Raw genomic sequence first — 21,984 nt, 5'->3', positions numbered from 1 at the left:
CTCTCGTATAAAACCCATTATTTCGATGACAGGTGATCTCTGTTTAGTCTACTTCATCATGGTCTTAATTCTGTTCCACAAACGTGTTTTAAGAATAATATTATAATATGACCGCGGCTGCTTGGGGATGTTTCACTAACCAAAAAAAAAAAAAAAAAAAAAAAAAAAATATTATGTTATATTAAAAAAGTATTTAAAAGTTAATATTTACCTGGATGTAAACAGACGCTCAGAAACAGCTTTAGCCTAGCAGGTAACCATAGCAACAGTAGGCTGCTTGAGCACTTTGTGTTAGGATCATTATCGATATTTCAGCTAAAATTAATAAAGAAACACTGTCATTATTTATCACGTTATTATATTTACATTTCTCAAAAAAAAATGCTCCCTTGTTTTGTTTAAAACGTCTTTAGGATAGTTGATATTTTCTGTGTCAGAGGCGCCAAAAGACAACTTGAACAGCTCGAGGCGAACCTCAACACCCTGAAATTTCCTTGAAAAATCCCTTTTAAAAGTCCAACCCTTGAAGTTCTTAAATAATCCTCACACTAGTCCAGTATTTAAACAAATTTAGTGTGCCTTTTCTAAAATAACCTCACAAAAACAAAACAAAACAACTCTCACATTAATTTGTCTTCAGTCGCGCGCTCCGGTGGGTAGATGCTGCGTGACATTTAACGCGCGGCGCATAACTTCTTTCTGCTTTTCTCTCTAAACACGCCGCTAGCTAAGTGGGCAGGGCCGGCTGTGATATCTAATTAGGCGACGGGCTTCGTGGTTGGATGGACAGCTAATGGTAGTTCGGCTTTACTTATGTTTGGGGGGCGGCCCTGCGTGCGCAGTCACTCCCTCCTCCTCTTCCTCCCTTTGGGGTTAGTTTGCTTGTGTTTAGTTCCCAGAGACAGTCAAATCGGATTCCTTTGGGAAAGGACACAAATCACTCCCGTTTGAACAAGGGGAACAGCGAGGGAGCTGTCTCCACAAGGGTCCACCTCTCCTGGTTGATTTCATATTGCTCATTCATGTGATTTGATCAGAGAATACTCTTTGTGGAGAGAGACAGGAAAGGAAAGGAGGAGAAAATAAAGAAAAAAAAGTCTCTGGATGATGACATTTGAGCTAACCCTCAGCGAAGCCCGTTCTTGATCCTATTGTTTCTTAAAGTGACATAAGACTTTTTTTTTTCTTGCGCACGCTAGACCAAAGGGACCTCCAGTCTAATCTTGCAGTTTTTGTTTGTTTGTTGCATGGGGTTCCCAAACCTGGATGTTGACATCTCGCGTTTCTTTTGGCACGTCGCTCTATTTTCTGTTTCAGAGAGGAAGCGCTAATAGAGACAAACGCGGTGACACCTGCTCACCCATACGCTTCTCCTTGCCTTGTTTTAACGGAGCGATCAAAAGAAGCAAGCGCCGACTGAGACGGTGACAGGAGTCTGTTTTCATGTTCGGGATTCAAGACAGCATTCAAAGGAGCGGGAGTAGTATGAAAGAGGAGCCCATCGGTGCCGGGATGAACGCTGTCCGGTCATGGATGCAGGGTGCCGGGGTGTTGGATGCGAACACAGCCGCTCAGAGGTAAGCCGGCGGCGGTCTTCAGCGCTACGGGAACAGCTAGACGGAATATTGTGCGCTTATCATCCTGGGACGACACAAAAAGCTCTTGTATATCATCCTAATCAGTGCGCGATATCTGCTTATTAATAACCAGATGACAAAGAGATTGATTTATTGCTGCGATAAGTTCGTAGCATCCTCTTCTGCGTGCTGTTGGCACCAATGCACAGAATGCTTGAGGTGCAAGTCACATTAAAACGGTTTTTATTAACCTATTTCTAACATTATTATTTTTAAAGTTAAAACAGCCATAAGCATTTGCTTCTCAGTGACTTTGCAACCACTAGTTTTGCATTAATTCTGTAGCTTTAAATTTGAAAGACAATCAAGACCAGTAGTTTGTTATAAGCAGCTGAACAGATTTCTTAGATTGAGTTATATTTATGTGAATTATTTTTTGATTAACAACAATTACATCTCTTATTGTTATGCTATTTAAGAGAATAAAATAATTAAAACGTCTCACTGACTGTTTTTAAAATACTTATTAACTGGCTACTTTTAAGTAGCCTATTTGTTTAAACTATTAAACTGTCAAAAGTACATTTTTTACTTTTGCACTGCAATTTGAGAACTAAAAAAAACAAAACAAAAAACATTTGAACCCTTTTTAGGAAATTGTAATTAAATAATCACAAAACAATTGTTTTAATTTTTTATTATACATATATAAATATTTGATCCTCTCTCTCTCTGTCTTGTATGTGTTCATAGTGGAGTGGGTCTTGCTCGAGCACACTTTGAGAAGCAGCCTCCTTCAAATCTTCGCAAATCCAACTTCTTCCACTTCGTTTTAGCGCTATACGACAGACAAGGACAACCCGTGGAAATTGAAAGAACTACTTTTGTTGGATTTGTTGAAAAAGAAAAGGCAAGTGAAACTTTATCTTTTGCATATTAGTTTTGCAAATTTGAATGAAAATGCATAGCGTGTCCATTCTGATAATTATTAAAGTGTAGGCTAGATAAAATGTCATTGATATTAGCCTAAAGTTGAAAGCTTATTTGCCAATAGGCTACACAATAAATAATATTATTGCATTAAATCACTGTTCTGCATGAATCCCTTAAAACCTCCATTTAATAATTATATATTTTTTACATATTCATCCTTTATAATTTAAGAGAGCCTCACGTTTTATATGAGTTCCCTTCAGTACTTTATGCATTTACTAACAAATCTGTAGGCTATAGCTATATTTAGTAGAAATATTACAGTGATAACTTAAGGTCATAAAGTTAATATTCCCTTTCAAGATGCTATTTAAAAAACAGATTATTTTTTTATTATTGTGAAGGACCACATGCTGCTTTAATAAAAATGCTACACACAAATAAAATGTTTTAAGCACTTGTAAATTAATCACAGTGAGCGAAGTGTCTGACTTCATTAAAAGATGTGGCTATTAATACTTACTGTAGGTATATTTAATCACTTCGTACACGTCTATACCCCGGGCACATTGTTATTAAATTCTGAAATCACACTGCACAATACACAAGACTTATTATTATTATTATTTTTAAGTATTTTTAACTCGTTCGTTTACTCGTGAAAATGTATTTTGTACCGTTTTTTTTTTTGTTTGTTTTTTTTTTTTTTGTCTCGGCTGGATAATTGTGCATTAGCAGTTTTTTTCGGCCTCCTGGTCCGCGAGCGAATAGTCAAATAGGTTTTTCTGGCTAACCATCGAATTTATTTTTGCAGGAAAGTACCGGAGAAAAGACAAACAATGGGATCCATTACAGATTGCAGCTTCTTTACAGCAACGGTAAGAAGAAACGCATCATCTAAGACTCACTGAACTTTGCATAAACACATCAGGGATTTACTTCAGCGCTACAATCTGAATAAAATAAAAAGACAGCGAGACTGATAGAAGGACAAGGAGGGGTGACTAAGAAATAAATAATTTATTAGCCTATGTAACTAGAACAAAATTATTCAAATTAATATTATGTCCTGAAATAATAATAATAATAATAATGATGATAATAATATACTGTTATAACAATTCGTATAATTGTTCAGACAAAAGTGATTAAAATGCGCAGCAAAGTCGTAGCGTTTTAACTATAAACATTAATGAAACACAAAACGATCCCCATTAGTGCACTTTTCCGTTTACGCGTTTTCCAGAAATGTGCACTTCATTTTTGATGGAAGCTAATGGCCTGGCCATAATGAAAGTACACTCTTTTCTGTCTACTAATGTGCTAAATGACAACCAGGCGTTTGAAAATTTGTTGCGCCAGTCCTTAACGATCCTCAACCTTTTTATAAGACGTTTTTAACATGGCTATATTATTTTATTTTGTTGAAAATCATGTTTTCTGTAATTGTTATTTTTGATTGTCTATTTCACAATTTTATAAACTGTGCTTTTTCTTTCTAGAAGCTATTTTTATTTTTAGTTTATGCTGGTCTATAAGTTTCAGTTTCATCCAAAGCCATTTTTTCATAATCCTTTAACACTGTGTGCAGTCTATGTTGGGTTGGGTTGTAGACATTTGAAGCATCTATGTTGTATAAAAGCCATGTCATTGTGAATGATAAATATATACCTGCCGGATTCATTTCTGATCCATGTTTGTGCATATGACCTGCATTGTATTGTGAGTTAAAAAGGACTTATCTTCTCCCCTCTACAGGCATCAGAACAGAACAGGACTTTTATGTACGCCTGATTGACTCCATGACCAAACAGGTAGGACGTTATTTCAAAATCCCCATGGTTCGCTGGTGAGAGTCTGTGTTTTGATATGCAGTGAGAGTGAACGTGTGCATGTGTGCCGTGCACCCTGGTGAGTTTGGGGTTACACACTCTAGCATGCCTCAGGGGCACGAGGATCGGTTAGTGTCTAAATATGACATACTCTCTCTGGGACATCATTTAAGATGACTGAGCGTATGTATTTATGTGCATACGTGTGACAGTGAGATTGATAGCTAAAGAGGGAAAGAAAGAAAGAGACTTTGAGTTGTATTCATTGTCTGTCACAGGGGATTATACAGCGGTGCCTTATAATGTTTAAACAGCATCAGTTTTTGAGTGTGTGTGTGTGTGTATGTGCGTGACTCTCTTGCAAATAGTGCATATTCAAATGTGTTGTGGGAACAGATGTTTGTTATGAACACACACGTATGAAGGTTGAGCTTGTCATATTAACTGTGCAGGTTGTGAGCTTTAACCCTGGAGAAAAACTCATATGAGAAAACACAGGGCAGAAGGAGTGACCTCACAATCTCATATGTGGCGGTCTTCCTTTTCCCCCTAAAACAGAAACAGCCTCTCCCTCTCTCTCATTCTCTCTTTCCCACTCGTCCCCTCGTTTCCTCTCCCATGATCTCTGTCTATAAACGTTGTTTTGAAGACACTTTAGGGAAGTGTATTCAACAGCGATTACAGCTGCGAGTCAAGATGTGTGACAATAACATTTAGTTCAAAGTATAAATGAGAAGAGAAAAATATTTAGAATACATTTGTAATCAAATAAATATGCAAAGCTATTTTGATTTACAACTGAAATAATTGTGTTTCTTATGAGCTGTTTTCATAATAGTCATTTTGTATGACAAGTAATATGTGTGTATATATTTGACCCCAGCCAGGATGAAGTGTGTATGGATATGAGGTATTTAGCAGGCGCTGTGACAGACAACCTGCTAACGCTCTGAACACTTAGTATATCATATAGCATGCTTACCCTATTGGTCCACCCTGTTGCTCCTTTTTTGCTTTGTTATGTGTGTATATGTGTGCTGATTGAGAAGTGGAGAGTGGAGAAATACTAAAACTCATCTTAGTTATTTTAATTTGACCTTTATTTTATGAAACATTTAGTGAAACATAAGTATGAAACATTTAGTCTTTTACAGAAAGTGTTCTTATTTAAAAAAAATTAAAAACTCTAAATTAATGTATTATGTAATAATTTTTACGATTTATTTGAAAATTATTACATATACTTTTTAATATATTTCATTTTTTTGTATAAAAAAAGCAAATACTAAATTTTCACCAGGGACGTGCAGAGAGTTCCTCGGGGGCAGGGGCTCAAATGTAAAAAAAGGGGCAATATGAGGAAAAAAAAAATATATATAGGCCAAAAGATTGGACATATTACTATTTTATATTTTTCCAAGAAGCGACTTATAGTCATCAAGCCTACATTTATTTTCTTAATGCATTTTATGCAATATGAATTTATTAGCAATGTTGAAAATCTGTGATACTTTTTTCAGGATTCTTCGATGACTGAAAAGTTAAATAAGAACAGCATTTATTTAATATATAACTTTTGTAACAATATACACTACCGTTCAAAAGCTTGAGGTCAGTATTTTTATTTATTCATTTTTTTTTTAAAGAAATACGTTTTTTTCAGAAAGGATTTGTTATATTGATAGAAACGAGATAGTAAAGATTGATATTGTTAGAAAACATCTCTATTTTGAATAAATACTGTTCTTTTTAACTTTTTATTCGTCAATGAAGCCCAAAAAAGTATCACAGGTTCCAATAAATGAATAAATAAAATAAAAATAAATTAAGCAGCACAACTGTTTCCAACACTGATAATAAATCAACATATTAGAATGATTTTTGAAGGACCATGCACCGAGTAATGATGCTGAAAATTCAGCTTTGAATCACATAAATAAATGATATTTTATTAAAATACTATAAATGTATATTAAAATAGAAAAACATTCTTTTAAATTATAATATTTTTGCACAATATTACATTTTTTTTCTGTATTTTTGAGAAAAATAAATGCAGGCTTGATGAGCATAAGACACTTTCATAATGCTGCATAATTATCAAAAATGGTAATATAATAAAGTCCTCTCACGTCACCATTTCGCCAGCCTACACTTCATACAATAGGCCTGTAGGTGGCACTTGGCCTTACATAACTATGATAGTTTCATCAAATAGTAAATGGTGTATATCACACATAAATATAAGTGAATTGAACAGCCTACTGATTATCATTATTGTGACTTTTGGCGCTGCACGGTTTTGTGCAGTGCTTTTGTAGTCATTTAGCATGCATTTTCCCAGCGATGTAATCCGATTTGTAATATGAGACAAACCGCAGATCCAGATCACTCCACAAATAAGCTCGTCTGTCCATGTAATTTTCAACCAATTTGTGAATAAGAACGGAATAACTGCTCCACTTCACATATTGTCCAATGAAATTTGAACTTCTTGTGCCAGATCATGATTGGTTGGTGTATAACTACATGACTAATGAGCATTGATGAATTATGTAATATTATATGGATTTTTAAATAAATCGACACACTAGCGTTGATTATTGATGAAAAATGTTTAAAATATTGTTTGGTTTATTTTTTCATTCCTTCGACCCATAGGCACTCACTTAAAGAGCCGTATATGTCTCGAGAGCCTCGGTTTCCGAGACTGTGGAATATCAGTCAGTCGAGCAAAACGAATATAACCCATAGCTACACCTCAGATTGACAGATATGTAAAAAAATAAACATACATTTTCCGACTTTTGAGCGATTAGTTACTTTTTGTACAAGTTATCATGTTAATCAAATACATTTTGTTTCATTGGCCACAATATCATTGCTATTTGTCTGAGAGGGGCACTTTTGAATAATTTTGAAAAAAGGCAGGGGCTCGAGACCCCAAAGCCCCTCCTTCTGCAAGTGCCTGATTTTCACTCATATACTTGTTGTCATGACCCAATGCATTAATTTCTATTCAGAAAATCCTACTACAAAATCCCTGGATGTTACATTTGGCTCAAACAGTTCTATAGCTCCCCTTTCTGTATTGTGTGATTTGTTTGCGGTTTATAATTTCCTTTGCACGAATGTTTATGTACGAGAAGCTAGGTGCTGTTACTGATGCTAGTTCTTGCCCTCGCTCTGCTCAGCGGTTTGGCCAGCGTGTAGCGAGACAGATTTATGTGTGTGGGTGAAAGGCAGGAGCGTTGTGCTGAGGGAGAGAGACTGTTCTCTGACACCCCTGAGGTAAATACAGTGGCCAGGGGGACTGGCCTCGGCTCAGCCTTTCACTGAGTGTCTCAATAAAACGCTGTTTATCTCCCCAGGGTTGTCTCCCACGTGCACATATATTACCGGCTGATTTACTGGCTATTTCTGTGGCAAACGGCCCTGCCATACCTGTTAATGATGTGGTGCCACTGAGTGAGCGAGAAAGAGAGAGAGTGTGTGTGTGAAAGAGAGTTTGGCAGCCAAGTCAACATGCTAGCTAGTATCAGATAGTAGCCTACTTTGGTAGCTATATAAAAATGTGCAAAATCTGTACCTTTTGGGGTACAACAGCTTGGCAGTGTAGCAGTACTGTTAAAGGAACAACTGCACCTTTTCACAATAGAACCTAAAGGGTACATATTGTCACGCTGAGGTACAAAGTTGTCTTTTTAAAGGTACCAGTGACAAGCCCCTAAATGTACAACATTTGTACGCACAGGAAAAAAAGGGGTCAGAATTGTACCTTTTGAGGTACAACAGCTTGTCACTGGAGCAGTACCCTTAAGGATGTATTTGTACCTTTTTTTACCCCAATTAGTCTGTTCAGGGTACGTATTACTTCTCTAAGGTTCTAATATGTTTCTAATAGGGGTAAAGGAGGTACAAATATGTCCTTTTAAGGGTACATCTCCAGTAACAAGCTGTTGCAGTTCAAAAGGTGCAATTTTGGCCCCCTTTTTTTCTGTGTGTATTGTTTTTCTGAGAGTGGCACTTGTTATTATCATGGTATAATGTCCAAACAACATGGTAAATGCCGCTCAGGTCTTTTAACAACAGAAGATTTTTTCACTACATTTCCCAGAATCCCTTAATCAAATGTTCCCATATTTGCAAACAATAACTTTTTTTTTTAAGGGGCAAGGTATATTTACTGTTGTTAAACAAATTTTTGAGTGCAAAATTCAGTCATTCAGTTTTTTGTGAGATTTTTTTTTGTGAGATTTGTGAGACACAGATTTTGCCACATGCTCAAGTTGGTCACATGTTTTAACTCATTGACCAAAAGAAAGTTGCTTTGTATGAATGTGACATTAATAAATTACTGACAATGCACAATGGACACATACATGTGAGAATACCTTTTTATGTTAAGACCTTGGCTCCGCTTTAGACTTTTTTGCTCTCGTTGTCATTTGACTGCACCGTTTTTTTTTTTTTTTTTCTTGTCCATGTCAGCGTGAAACATGGTTTAGGTTATGACAGAGTGTTAGCTGGTCTTTAAATGCCTTTCGGAAAACCCGGTCCAAAACCACTCTGCGGTGAGCAGTCAGCCTACATATGCTGAGGAGTGCTCGCAATGTGTTTAAGATTTCCCATTAAAGCCCCATAACTCTGTACAGAGAGGCTACAGAGCGCCTCTCCACTCAGCATGTGCTGGCTTTGGCAGTGTCAGGCGGGAGGGCTGATGAGCAGGTTTATAGAGCTGTTCAACACACACTTCTCTTTAGCACTTAGCAAGGCGGTAAAGTCCAGTCGCCTGACCACACAGTTAGCTTCTGTACATACGCACAGCTATTAGAGACAATTAAACAACTTGGGCTAGAGCTGCAAGGATCAAAATGGTTCACACACGGTGCATAAAACTGACATATTCAGCGGCCGTCTTGTGCTCACACTCCCAATAAACCCATATACGCTTTCTCGGTCTGCCTGTGGGAACGGTTGGAGCGGGTGAGGAGAGATGCAGCGGGTGTCAAGCTGACAGGCCGTATCTGTGATCAACGCATGAGCTCGTGACAGATCTGATGAAGACAATGCAGTAAAAGACTCTCTCTCTCTCCCTCTTTATCCTTCCATCCAACTGTTTCCCTCAACAGCTGAAGCACAGAACAAAAGCGAATTACATACGCGGACTTAATACGCACACACACTGCGCTGACATGCTAGCGTGATGGTAACAAAGAGGGAAATGTGTTTTCATGTATTTACAGTGCATTGTTTACATGCCTCAGATGCGGCTGTCAGTTCAAGGCGGCACTGCCGGCTCTCAAACGAGATTTGAGGAGCAGTTTGTGCAATATAAAATATGCATTAAAAGCTGCATCAGGGCCTAATGAAAGCTTCACACACACCTCGGCGCACCGTGCCATGCATGTTTCATGCGCTCCGTGGCCCTCCTTAAGGAGAGCTTTGTTCAGAAAAGTGCTGGGCTGGAACTGGTTGGTAACTCTGAGCTGTAGCTCGCCTGTTGCTGTGTGTGTGTTTTCTAGAGCTAAGCTTCGGGGAGATTCCTAAATAAATTTGCATGGGAGAGAGGGAGGTCTCGGCCGTTCTTTCTGCTTGTGTATGTATTTTTCCTGTTAATTACGGAATAGGGTGTGTTTACATGCCAGAAACACTTCCCCAAAGTATAGGACATGCAACAAAGTGACACAAATCTCCTATATTAGATATTTCCTGCAATCACTAGCTGTTTGGAGACTCTGATGATGTCAGATAGGACATGAATGGCCGCTCTGTGCCAGGCCACATAAAGGCTTAATGCTGCTCATTTGCAAATATTTACACACACAAGCTTTGAGGGCCTAAAGATCCCAGTGATTAAGTCTACTCACATTGAAAATGTGAAATCTTTAGCAAAGAAAAAGCATTCTAACTACTATACACCGCAATCTTAAAGACGTATTTGTTGCAACTTGGTGATGAAAAGTGAAGATATTTGATACAATAGTGTTAATTTTTTTAAACCAAAGTCCCACAAAGGCAAAACACAGTACTGCAACACCAACAATGAAAAATAAAAGATTTTCTGATTGAATTTGAATTGATTTGATATCGGTTTTCACACTCTCTGTGTATAAGTTTTCTCTAAATCTGAGCATCTGAGCCAAACCCACATGACACAAGACTGATCATAGTCTAAGACAAGGTGTTTTCAATTTTTCAATGTCAATGACCCCTAATTTAAAAAAAAAAAAAAGTCGTGACGTATTGTCAAGTATGGTGACCCATACTCGAAATTGGTGCTCTGCGTTTAACCCATCCAAGTGCACACACACAGCAGTGAGTAGTGAACAAATGCACACACACACACACACACACACACACACCGTGAACACACACCCGGAGCAGTGGGCAGCCATGCTGCGGCGCCCGGGGAGCAATTGGGGGTTCGGTGCCTTGCTCAAGGGCACCTCAGTCGTGGTATTGAGGGTGGAGAGAGCGCTGGACATTGAAAAATAAAAGATTTTTACAATTCCTGCCGGCCGGGGGCTCGAACTCGCAACCTTTCGATTACGAGTCCGACTCTCTAACCATTAGGCCACGACTTCCCCCTATCTATAATATTTAATAAATATATATTATTACTTATACCTAAATTATTATTATATTATTAATTTATATTATTACCTTACTGAATTATCTGGAAATTATTTACTTTGGTTTTAGCATTTTATTAAATTACTTAATTCATATTGTGTATAGTAAACTGTATATTTTTCTGTATACTATTAGAGAGATTTTAGATGTATACACCTAAGATATATACATATACCTAAAAAAAAAACAATTTAGATTCAACTTTATTTGTACAGTACTTTTCACAATAAATATAACTCCACAGCAGATTTACATTTACCCTTTACAGTCCTAAAATAGATTTTGTTACAGTATATATGTGCATGTATGTATGTATATATATATATTATATTTTTTGTTAGGTTAAAACCCCTGGTTTAAGAGACCAAAGTTCAATCTTATCATAAACAACATGCTGCATTTTGCCTTTGCACAACAGACGTCAGGGGCTAAAGAAAAATCCACCCAAAGACGCTTGGTGTTGCACTAGCTCGAATCCAGAGGAGGATGCGCGACCATTGTTGTGTTTGCCTCTGAGGAGAAATTGACAAACTGTTTTCAGACTTTTTCCAGGCACTTATATACTGTTCTCAGCATGGAGTTATTCCGAGTCTGTTTGCAGGGGCTTTGTGTGATAAATAGCCGGTCTTATATATGAAACAAATGTGTGGTGGTGTAGAGGACGTCTTTGTGTGGCCTGAACTGCTCTCTCTGCCTACCGCTTCCTCTCAGAAAGCCTGCGGGGTCGAGGCTCTAGGCTCAGACAGTGATGCATGCTTGTGCGCTTTTAGAGGACCTTGACCCTCATTTCCACAATGTGAAACCTAACAAACAAATGTCCCCGATCACCTATATTCTCAAGTCACAGCAATGACAGGAAATTAAAAAAACATCAAATATGAATAAACTTTCTTCTTTTTTTCTGGGTCTTATGCTTTACTTATAAAACTTGTTTTCAAACAAGTGTTTCATGTAATTGAAAAAGCATTGTGCACTTGTGAGGGAAACAGTTCCTCATTAGAACCATCAGCTGTTTTTCTGTGTCTTCAGTTTCCATGGGTGGTATGTATATGTGTGTTCAGAGAGAAAGAGGGAGTGATTCATGGCAAACGGGTTTAAGTGTGTGTGTGTGTGTGTGTGACAGAGAGCAGCCTGTTAATAGGCTGCAGTGTGTGTATGTTTTGAGTAGAGTCACTGATTCACGGCTGTGGGGGACATCTTGTGTGGAATTGGAGGATGGAAACAAAGCTGAGGTTTTTGGATGAAGTGTTAGCTGGGCCAGATGGCTCACTATACTCCAGTCTGGCAGCCCAACTGCACACATAAACACACACATGCTAATGCACAAATACATGCGTGAATGGATACACATGCACAGAGTCTCACAGATGCAGGCTTATGGCAGCTCACACGCATGCATCTTTCCTAGAGGGCTATTTCACACTAGCTGGAGTACAACACTTCTTTAGAGGGACCTGCAATTAAGCAGTTTATCTGTTTGCCCTCCTTTATCTCTTTTCACTTCACAAACGTCTTTTCTCATGTAGTAATAAGGGTGCTTTGCTGAGCAATAATGTTTTGTGCTTCTGTATTATTAACCAATCTGTGAGCCCCGGATGCCTGTGGGGGGTGGGCACCGTGGCAAAGGTGGTCCGCTATGACATAATAGGACAGTAATCTGCACAGTCCAACAAACACTACACGCACAGTTCTTTTGATTCTCTATGTCTGCTTTTAATTAAACCAACGAGCAACAAATGATGGTGCTGAATGTTGCCAAGAGCATACAATGCAGGATTGTGCAAAATTCAGGCCTCTATTCAATTGATGGCAGTGAATTGGAATTGACTTAGCCACACTCCCACAGAAAATCAATCAATCAGTCAATCAGTCAATCAGCCAATCTGTCAATCTGTCAATCTATTAAATTGTCTTGACCAAACTTTTTAGTTAAAAAATGAGTTACATGAACATTCTTTCATGCAATTTGAATCGCAAACACATTCTCATTGTGAATTGTGTGCAGCTCTGTTAAAGTAAACATCTAGCAATGGTAGTTTATGTCAAATGTGAAACAAAAGAAATAAACTCAGTTCCAGTTATCAGTGACCAGTAATATCAATATAGTAAATTCGTCATCATTTCAAACCTGTATGACTTTTTCTTCTGTGGAACACAAATAGATGTTAGACAGAATGATCACACTGCTCTTTCCCATGTACATTCAAGAATAGATCATTTAAGCAATAGTGTTATGTGAAACACACAGAAATATATAAGTCTTTATTCATTGAATCACAGATGTGCATGTCCAAACGTGTTGCCTGACACCAAACACCAAACATCATTGATTCTCACATAACCGAATGTGATGCGCCAAGTTTAAGCTCTTAGAGAGGCGATTAGGGATCGTTTTCCATTGCAGCAGGTAAGTGGGCATTAAATTGCCCACTTTGAGCCTGGCTCAGTCATAGACGACCCACCATGCACACAGACTCTGTAAAGCATTCCCATGGTGCACGGGGCAGTTTTGATTGATTGATTAGCTGAAACGAAAAGACATCTATGAAATTCAGAGTCCAATGTGTAGAGTGAGAAACATGGGACCAAATGAACAGAACATTCTGATAACAGAAACTAAAACTGACCTGATCATTCCCATGCTGCATGAGATCTTTCAATGGCAGTCCTCTGCCAGATGAGTTAACCGCCTATGAGTGTTGCATTGTGTGTATGGCGTAATGATGTGATGTCATAATGTTTCTGTTTCAGTGAAACGATGCAAACAGACATTCGATTCTTTTCATGATAGGATTTAAACACCCAGAGAGTTAGTCATGGAAATTTGTGCATGCTCAGAGCGTTTACACCACAAGGAGAAAATGTTGTTTGTCAATTTTCTCTAACCACGTTTTTCCACCTTCTCTTGTTCATCAGGCAATTATCTATGAAGGGCAAGACAAAAACCCAGAGATGTGCAGGGTCCTGCTGACGCACGAGATCATGTGCAGGTGAGAAACACACACACACACTGTACACCACACTCCCTCCTTCACTATTACACAATCAAGCTCTTGAACCTTCCCTACCAAGCTCTGCCCGCTGACTGTGAGAGCTTTACTTTGGCATCGTTCTGGTCTTGGCAAGACTGCAGACCTCTGGATCCAGCATTAGTGTGACAGGACTGAGATTTCTGCACACACACACACACACACACACACACACGCACGCACATGCACACACACACACACACACACACACAGCTGTGTGTGAGCCCTGTTGTAAAATTAGACATAGGGGGGAGGATAGATTAACATTACTATAAATTTGCTGAAATGTCAGATCATTAATCTTTAATTTATCATATATGTCTGTCAAAACGTTATAAACAGTTTACTTCTATTTAAGAGGGATGCAGTAAGTTTATATCAAGGCTCAAGTTTAGACTTACAATGCACTATTAAACAAGACACTCCCAGATCATTTTTCATCAGTCCAAATGGGATCCTGATAAACTTACACCAGCCTGTTTCCTATCAGAGTTAGAAGTGTTCTTTTCCCAGACTCTGCCTCAGCCTTAGAAATCAAAGCTTGGCTTTGTCCAAAAAAGATGCCAGGCAGCATTTCTATTTTTGGAGGCTGATGTTTCAGTGATTGGTGGGTTAGGGTTATTTTATTATTTTATTTCTTGATGACATAAATACACACAACAGGCAAGCAGAGAAATACACTTCTGTACAGTTAATTTTGTGTGCCAGAATTGTAATTCCTGTGTTTGTACTGAATTTGAACTGAGCAAAAAGGATGCAGAATTGCAATTTAAATAACTAATTGAAAATTAAACTAAACTAATTACTGATCTAAACTAATTAAAACTTAACTAAACTAATTTTAACTAAAAAGCAAAGTTTGTAAAGACAAACTTTGAACTTGTTTGAAAAGTGTAGTCTTGAAGGTTTACAGCGATAGATGGATGGATGATATGCTAGATATTAAAGGAATAGTATGCCCAAACATGAAATCAACATGAAAAACTTGTTGTTTGAAAACTGTATGAGTTATTTTCTTCTGCTGAAAACAAATAGAGATGTTAGACAGAATTATGCCGCCTTTTCCCCATATAGAGCCAAAAAGTACCATAAAAGCTGATCATTTGACTTAAACAAACAAACAAAAAATAGCCATTGTTCATTGATTTGCAGATATGCATATTTAACTTCCTATTAAATGCACATTATTGAATTGAAAGGGAGCCAATTCTTAATTTTGCACATCCCTGTTTGTAGCGACAGCGTAAGCAATGAAGTTTCAAGAGCTGAAAAATGAACGAAGACGGACCTTAAGTTCAGAGCAACCCTTGTCTCTCTCCCTTCCTGAATCTCTATCCAGGTCATCCACTTCCTGCTCTACAAGAAAAATAGAGAGCAAGAGAAAGCCATGCACCTTTAATTAAAATCAAAAGATAAATTCCTTGCACTTAAAACTGGCTTGTGGAGATGAGTCCTCATCTATTTTTGGTTGAAATGGAGAGCATTTGAACAGTTTTCTACTAAAAATATACCACTCATGCTTGGTTAATTAGGACAAGGAAAAACTCATTACTCAATAAGAATCCTCTTGTTATTCCACAGCTAGAGAATGCAGTTTGCTTTGAGTTTTGACAATGAAATATGCGAAGCCAAGGCTCTCTCCCCTTTCTCTTTCAATCTTTCGCTCCCCCTCACTACCTTTCTTACACGCACACACACGCGCGCGCGCGCACAGCCTTCTGTTATCACTCTTTCAAAATAGTCGCTGATTTAAAGATGTGTATTGACACAAACACTTAGTACCAGAAGTGTCTACAAAGGCTCACCACGTCAGCTTTGATCCGCCACTGTAGGATTACACAGATCACATCTGAAGTACATATCTCTACTGGTACCCTAAAGGTCCCACAAATGCAAATGTCTGTACTTTGTTTCATACCAAAGAGCTTTCCAAAAGCAGACGAAAATGAAAAGCATCTTATTTCAAATAAGCAAACAACCCATTCTCGTCTCTATCTTCCTCCTTTTCCCCTTCTTCATTTGTATATGGTGTTTCGATGCAGAGAGAAAGGCACAATTACCAGTCTGCAATTAGACTGCTCTCCATTAATCAGGGCTGTTAATTGCTGTACGCCTTGCCATTAGCCATATGGTGCCACATGGGCCTGCAAGCATGAGACGGAGATGCATTTTCCCAAACAACTCACTCAGAGGCAAGCCTAGAAACAATCGCTCAGACGCAACTCTGGGCTTTTTATGATGGAGTTCCACATCCTCACATGCACGGATTGATGAGGTTTTGTTTGGTTTGTGTGGTGCAGATGAAACAACACAAATTTGGCCAGATTATTAAAGGCTGGGTGGTCACAATTGGAGAAATGCTGTTTTGTTTGGTTTTGGGGGCTATTTTAGAGCCGCTGTCTGTAAAGGAATTGGGCTAAGGGCAGTTCAGCTTTAATGGCATCAGCACGGACCACATCCTGGTAATTACGTGCAGCAATTTGGATTTAATTTCTTCAAATGCTGCAGCAGGAGGAAACGCTTGAGATTAAAGATTACGGTTTCCCTGCAGGTCCGCTGCGATGGAGCAGAACGAGCCGGAATGAGCGAAAAATCCCCCTGAATGAAGCCAGAGCATGCATGGAGTCATTAACATAACATTGATGGGGGGGCTCGGAGGTTCACGGGTGGTGTTAGGCGGCCGTGTTGTGGTTTCCCATGAGCTCCGGCTGACTATTGGGTTATTGGAGTGTCAAATCCATCTGTGCCCACCCCTCGCAACCCAGAAAGCTTTGCTCCTGTATGACCCACTTCTGAGAGAACATTGCTAAAGACTTGACTGCTCTCAGAGGAATGAGAGGAAATGAGAGCAGAGGAAGGTAAAAATACGACAGCAAGAGTAAACTGAGACAGAAGCCTGACCACACTGTGTCCAAACTAACGAGGGCGCTTAGATGTGAATGAAGGGTCAAGCTCAATCCATGTTATCAAGCTCATCAGGTCTAAAGGAACCAACTCACACACAGATCGGTTCTGCTCCTATATCACATGACGCCTCAAACCCTATACTCTCTCTCAATTGAGCCCCTCTGCCATCTGTGCTGGGAAACCTGAACCCACCGGCCCACCTGCTGTTTACCGCCAGCCTCCATCCACCGAAGACATCATGTATACACCTTCTTTCCATCCCTCCTGTCTTCTTTCACTTGCTCATGCTCTCGTATCCATCTTGCTCTCCTCTGCTGTCCCATGCAGAGTAACCTATGAGATTAAATATAGAGCAAGAAGGTATTGCAATAAAATTGGCGCATATTTATTATGGCAAAAAAAACATTCCGATTTTAGAGGGCTGTCTGACTAATATACTAAACCATCATCACACTTTGCTTGATTTGATATATAACATATACACAAAAATGTTTAAAAACAGCATTTATTTTCTTTTTTATAGTTTATAGTTTTAATTTATAATAAAAAATAATTTATTTATAGAAATATTACATCATAAATACACTATATGGACAAAAGTATTCACCCTATTCAAGACACTTTCAAAACTGTGGCAACAAAGATAAAGCATAATTCATGTATTTAAAAATTGTATTTCCATCTCTGTTGCAAGTTTTGGAAGTGTCTAAAATGACTGTACCCATACGCTCCAGTCATTGGTGTTGGTGATGATTTTGTGGCTCAAGGTCTGCATTTAATTTCACACCAGATGTGTTCTGCTGGGATTAGGACATGGCTTTATGCCGACCAGTCAAGTTCTTCCACACTGACTGAATCAATCATTTCTTTTTGAACCTTGCCTTATACACAGAGGCATTGTCTTGTTAGAATAGAAAAAGGTCCTTTCCAAACTGTTGCTATAAAATCAGAAGCACACAATTCCCTAGAATATCATTATATGCTTAAACATTAAGTTCCCTTCCAGGAACTTCGAGCTACGTCCGAAGACGCTATGGGAACGCCATCAGCGTAACCGGCACTCTGAATATTGTATACAACCAGTCTAATGAATGGGCGAGGCGTCACGGGCGGGGTGACGTCACGACCAGGTATATAAGCACGTGCGGCGGAGCCGGCATCAGCTTTTTGTCATTCAGCAAGCGCTCTGTGTATTGTCAGTCTGATTTGTGTCTTGTGAGTCTTATTTGGTGTTGTCTGTCTTAGAAACCCAAGAGATTATGCCTAAAGCCAAGGCAAAGACTAGGGGCGATCCCAGATCGCGTTTCAGGTTGTGTGTTAGTCCCTGCCCTCGTTACATAACGAGTGGACACACACACAACCTGTGCGCGGTCTGTTTGGGTGCGGAGCATGCGGCATCAGCTCTCGAGGGAGCCGATTGCCTGCACTGTGAGCGGCTCTCGCTGCGCACACTCCGCACCCGGAAGGCTCTCTTCGAGAAGGGAGCCTTCGCGAGCCTCCCACGCGGTGCTGTCCCCGCTGCTGCCGAGGCAGAGCGGCGGCTGCACGCGTGGGGCTCGCAGGCTGATCTGGCTGGCGCGAGTCAGACGGGCATCTCCTCCCGTATCCGCCAGATCTGGCGCCCCGTCTCTCGGTGCGGAAGCGGTTCTCTTTCCCCAGAGACGAGGGCTCGACGCTTCATCTCTCTTCCTCCGAGGAGGTTGATGAGACGAGCGTTGACGAGGTTTCGCCGCCTCCGTCGCTCCAATGTAATAGCGAGCTCTCCAAGCGCGCTGTCGGTCCCGCTTTGCAATCAGAGCGGCGGCTGGGCTCGCGCGGCTCGCATATGGATCATCAGATCCAGCGCGCGCTCTCTGTGCTTGGAAGCGGTTCTCTTCCCCCAGAGAGAGGGCGCGACGCCCCGCCTATCTTCCTCCGAGGAGGTGGATGAGGAAGGCATCGATGAGCTTTGTAAACTCCAGTGTTTTGTACAGACACAAATAGAGCCGGTCCCGCTCTGCTGAGGCAGAGCGGCAGCTGCGCTCGTGGGGCTCGTAGAGAAAAAAGGCTGATCTGGCTGGCGGGCATATAGAAGAGAAGAGAAAAGAATTATCTTCTCCCGTATCCACCAGATCTGGCGCCCCGTCTCGCGGTTCGGAAGCGGTACTCTTCCCCCCGAGACGAGTGCTTGACGCTGCGTCCTCCGAGGAAGTTGATGTGACGAGCGTTGACGAGGTTTCGCCGCCTCTCTCGCCCCAGTGTGAGGAGCCACAAGAGCCTTCAGTTTCCCCCGATCTCCACCGAGGTGTTGAGATCGCGGGTGGAATCTTTGAGGGCAGATGGTATGCGCGAAATTCAGGTGGCTGCTGGGCGGGCGCAGCCTCCTCCGCATACCAGCTCCTCGCGCAACAGGTCCTGACGGGCGAGCCCCAGGACCGCGGAGGGCGACCCCTACTGGGGTGGAGCGGCTTACACCGCGGCACACGGTGACCGTCTCCCCTCAGGTGCTCTCCGGGGATTTGTCTGTCAACCCTGCAGTTCCAGGGCACAGCAGGTCCCAGCGAGTGTTGCTCTCAGGTTCTTCCGCCTGTGATTTCAGCGGGCCTGAGAAACTCGCCTCAGCCGCCAGATTACGCGTCTCCTGTCGGTGCGCCGCAGCGAGACAGCGGTCTGGCCGCTTCTCTGACACCAGAGGTCAGTCTCGAGAGACTGATTCCCTTAGTAGCTCGTTGGACAGCGAGCTGCCGAATGTGTCTCTCTGGTTCGTTCAGATGTCCTGACGGGCGAGCCCCAGGACCGCGGAGGGCGACCCCTACTGGGGTGGAGCGACTCACACCGCAGCTCACGGTGACCGTCTCCCCTCGGTGCCCTCCGGGGATCTGTCTGCCAACCCTGCAGTTCCAGGGCACAGCAGGTCCCAGCGAGTACTATCCTCAGGTTCTACCGCCTGTGATCTCAGCGGGCCTGAGAGACTCGCCCCAGCCGCCAGACTACGCGTCCCCTGCCGGTACGCTCCAGCAAGACAGCGGTCTGGCCGCTTCTCTAACACCAGAGGTCAGTCTCGAGAGACTGATTCCCTTAGTAGATCGTTTGGCGGCCTGGCAACGGCTGCCGAACGTGTCTCTCTGGGTCCTGCGCACGGTAGAGGCTGGCTATTCCATCCAGTTCGATGGCCCGCCCCCGCGGTTCAACGGGGTCTGCGTGACTACGGTCCGCCCCGAGCAGGCTCTGGTCCTGGAACAGGAAGTCAACACTTTGCTGAAAAAGGAAGCCATAGAGTTGGTTCCACTTCACGAAGTGCACACCGGCTTCTACAGCCGGTACTTCATTGTTCCGAAGAGGGATGGAGGGCTCAGGCCCATACTGGACTTGCGTCTCTTGAACCTCTCAGTCAGACCGCTGAAGTTCAAGATGTTGACGGTCAAGCAGATCGTGTCCCAAATCAGGTCCGAGGACTGGTTTGTCACGATAGACCTCAAAGACGCCTATTTCCATGTGTCCATCATTCCCTCTCACAGGAAGTTCCTGAGGTTCGCTTTCGGGGGCAAAGCGTACCAGTATCGGGTTCTTCCCTTCGGCCTAGCACTCTCACCCCGCACTTTCACCAAGTGTGTGGATGCGGCACTGGTCCCGTTGCGACTGCAAGGCATCCGCATACTAAATTATATCGACGATTGGTTGATTCTTGCTCAATCAGAGCAGTTGGCAGTTCGGCATCGAGATGTCGTTCTTGCCCACATGAAAGATTTGGGGTTAAGACTAAACGCCAAGAAGAGTGTGCTTTCTCCAGCTCAGAGAACCACTTATCTAGGCGTGGTGTGGGATTCGACCACGATGCAGGCTCGTTTGACCCCTGCTCGGATCGAGTCGATCCTCACGGCAGTCAGGAGAGTGCGAGAAGGCCAGCCATTCACTGTCAAGCAGTTTCAGAGGCTGCTTGGGCTCATGGCAGCTGCGTCCAGCGTGATTCCTTCTGGCCTGCTGTACATGAGGCCCCTACAGTGGTGGCTCAAGACCAGGGGGGTCTCCCTGAGGGGAAACTCGCTCCGCGCTGTCAAGGTATCACGGCGCTGTATCCGTGCCTTAGACATGTGGAGGAAACCCTGGTTCTTGTCCCAGGGCCCGGCGCTGGGAGCTCCTTGTCGCCGCGTCTCGCTAGCGACGGACGCCTCCCTCACCGGTTGGGGTGCGGTCATGAGTGGCCACCCTGCCCGCGGTCTGTGGAGTGGTCGCCACCTGACGTGGCATATCAACTGGCTAGAGATCCTAGCTGTGTTCCGTGCTCTCAAGCACTTCCTCCCAGACTTGAGAGATCGCCACGTGCTGGTCCGCACCGACAGCACGGCAGTGGTCTCTTACATCAACCACCAAGGAGGTCTGCGGTCGCGCCCCTTGTACAAGCTGGCACACCAGATCCTTGTGTGGTCCCAGGGCAAGCTCCTATCATTGAGAGCTCTGCACATTCCTGGGTATCTCAACGTCGGAGCAGACGTCCTGTCGAGACAGGGGCCGAGGCCCGGGGGAATGGATGCTTCACCCCCAGGTGGTGAAGCAGATTTGGAAGGTCTTTGGCCAAGCACAGGTGGACCTCTTTGCGACTCGAGAGTCTGCGCAATGTCCCCTTTGGTTCTCTCTAGCTCCTCCAGTGCCTCTGGGACTGGATGCTATGGTACAGACCTGGCCGAGGCTTCGTCTGTACGCCTTCCCCCCGATCGCTCTGCTCCCGGGAGTTTTGGCGAGAGTGCGCCGGGACGCGGTAAGCCTACTGTTAGTAGCGCCGTTCTGGCCGGGCCGAGTATGGTTCTCGGATCTGATTTCCCTCCTCGACGGCACCCCGTGGCCGGTACCGATCAGGAGCGATCTCCTCTCACAGGCCGGGGGCACCCTTGTGCACCCCCGCCCGGAGTGCTGGAGGCTGTGGGTGTGGCCCCTGAGGGGGCACAACTCATAGCTTCCGGTCTGTCAACCGAGGTTGTCGAGACCATCCTCCAATCCAGAGCTCCCTCTACGAGGAAACTGTACGCCTTGAAGTGGAAACTCTTCACTTCATGGTGCGGAGACCGCCAGCTCGACCCAGTCAACTGCCCGATC

At 42.4% G+C, this 21,984-nt stretch overlaps 1 protein-coding gene across 2 annotated transcripts in view; it reads left to right on the top strand.

Annotated features, from left to right (window-relative positions):
• Positions 1–838: 838 nt before the first annotated feature.
• ebf1a (EBF transcription factor 1a) overlaps positions 839–21,984 on the top strand; it is a 134,201-nt gene continuing 113,055 nt past the window's right edge. Inside the window, exons 1-5 of one of the 2 annotated variants that reach the window (XM_079439188.1) lie at positions 839–1,577; positions 2,331–2,487; positions 3,325–3,388; positions 4,269–4,324; positions 13,895–13,968. In XM_079439188.1, coding sequence (XP_079295314.1) covers positions 1,444–1,577; positions 2,331–2,487; positions 3,325–3,388; positions 4,269–4,324; positions 13,895–13,968 — 485 coding nt within the window. In that variant the 5' untranslated portion in view covers positions 839–1,443. The remainder of the gene's footprint in view (positions 1,578–2,330; positions 2,488–3,324; positions 3,389–4,268; positions 4,325–13,894; positions 13,969–21,984) is intronic. The other variant, XM_079439187.1, reaches the window with a different exon arrangement.

The sequence above is a fragment of the Barbus barbus genome (assembly GCF_936440315.1).
Source record: "Barbus barbus genome assembly, chromosome: 17".
Taxonomy (NCBI): domain Eukaryota; kingdom Metazoa; phylum Chordata; class Actinopteri; order Cypriniformes; family Cyprinidae; genus Barbus; species Barbus barbus.
The sequence above is the reverse complement of the archived record's forward strand: the minus strand, read 5'-3'. Positions and strand labels throughout refer to the sequence as shown.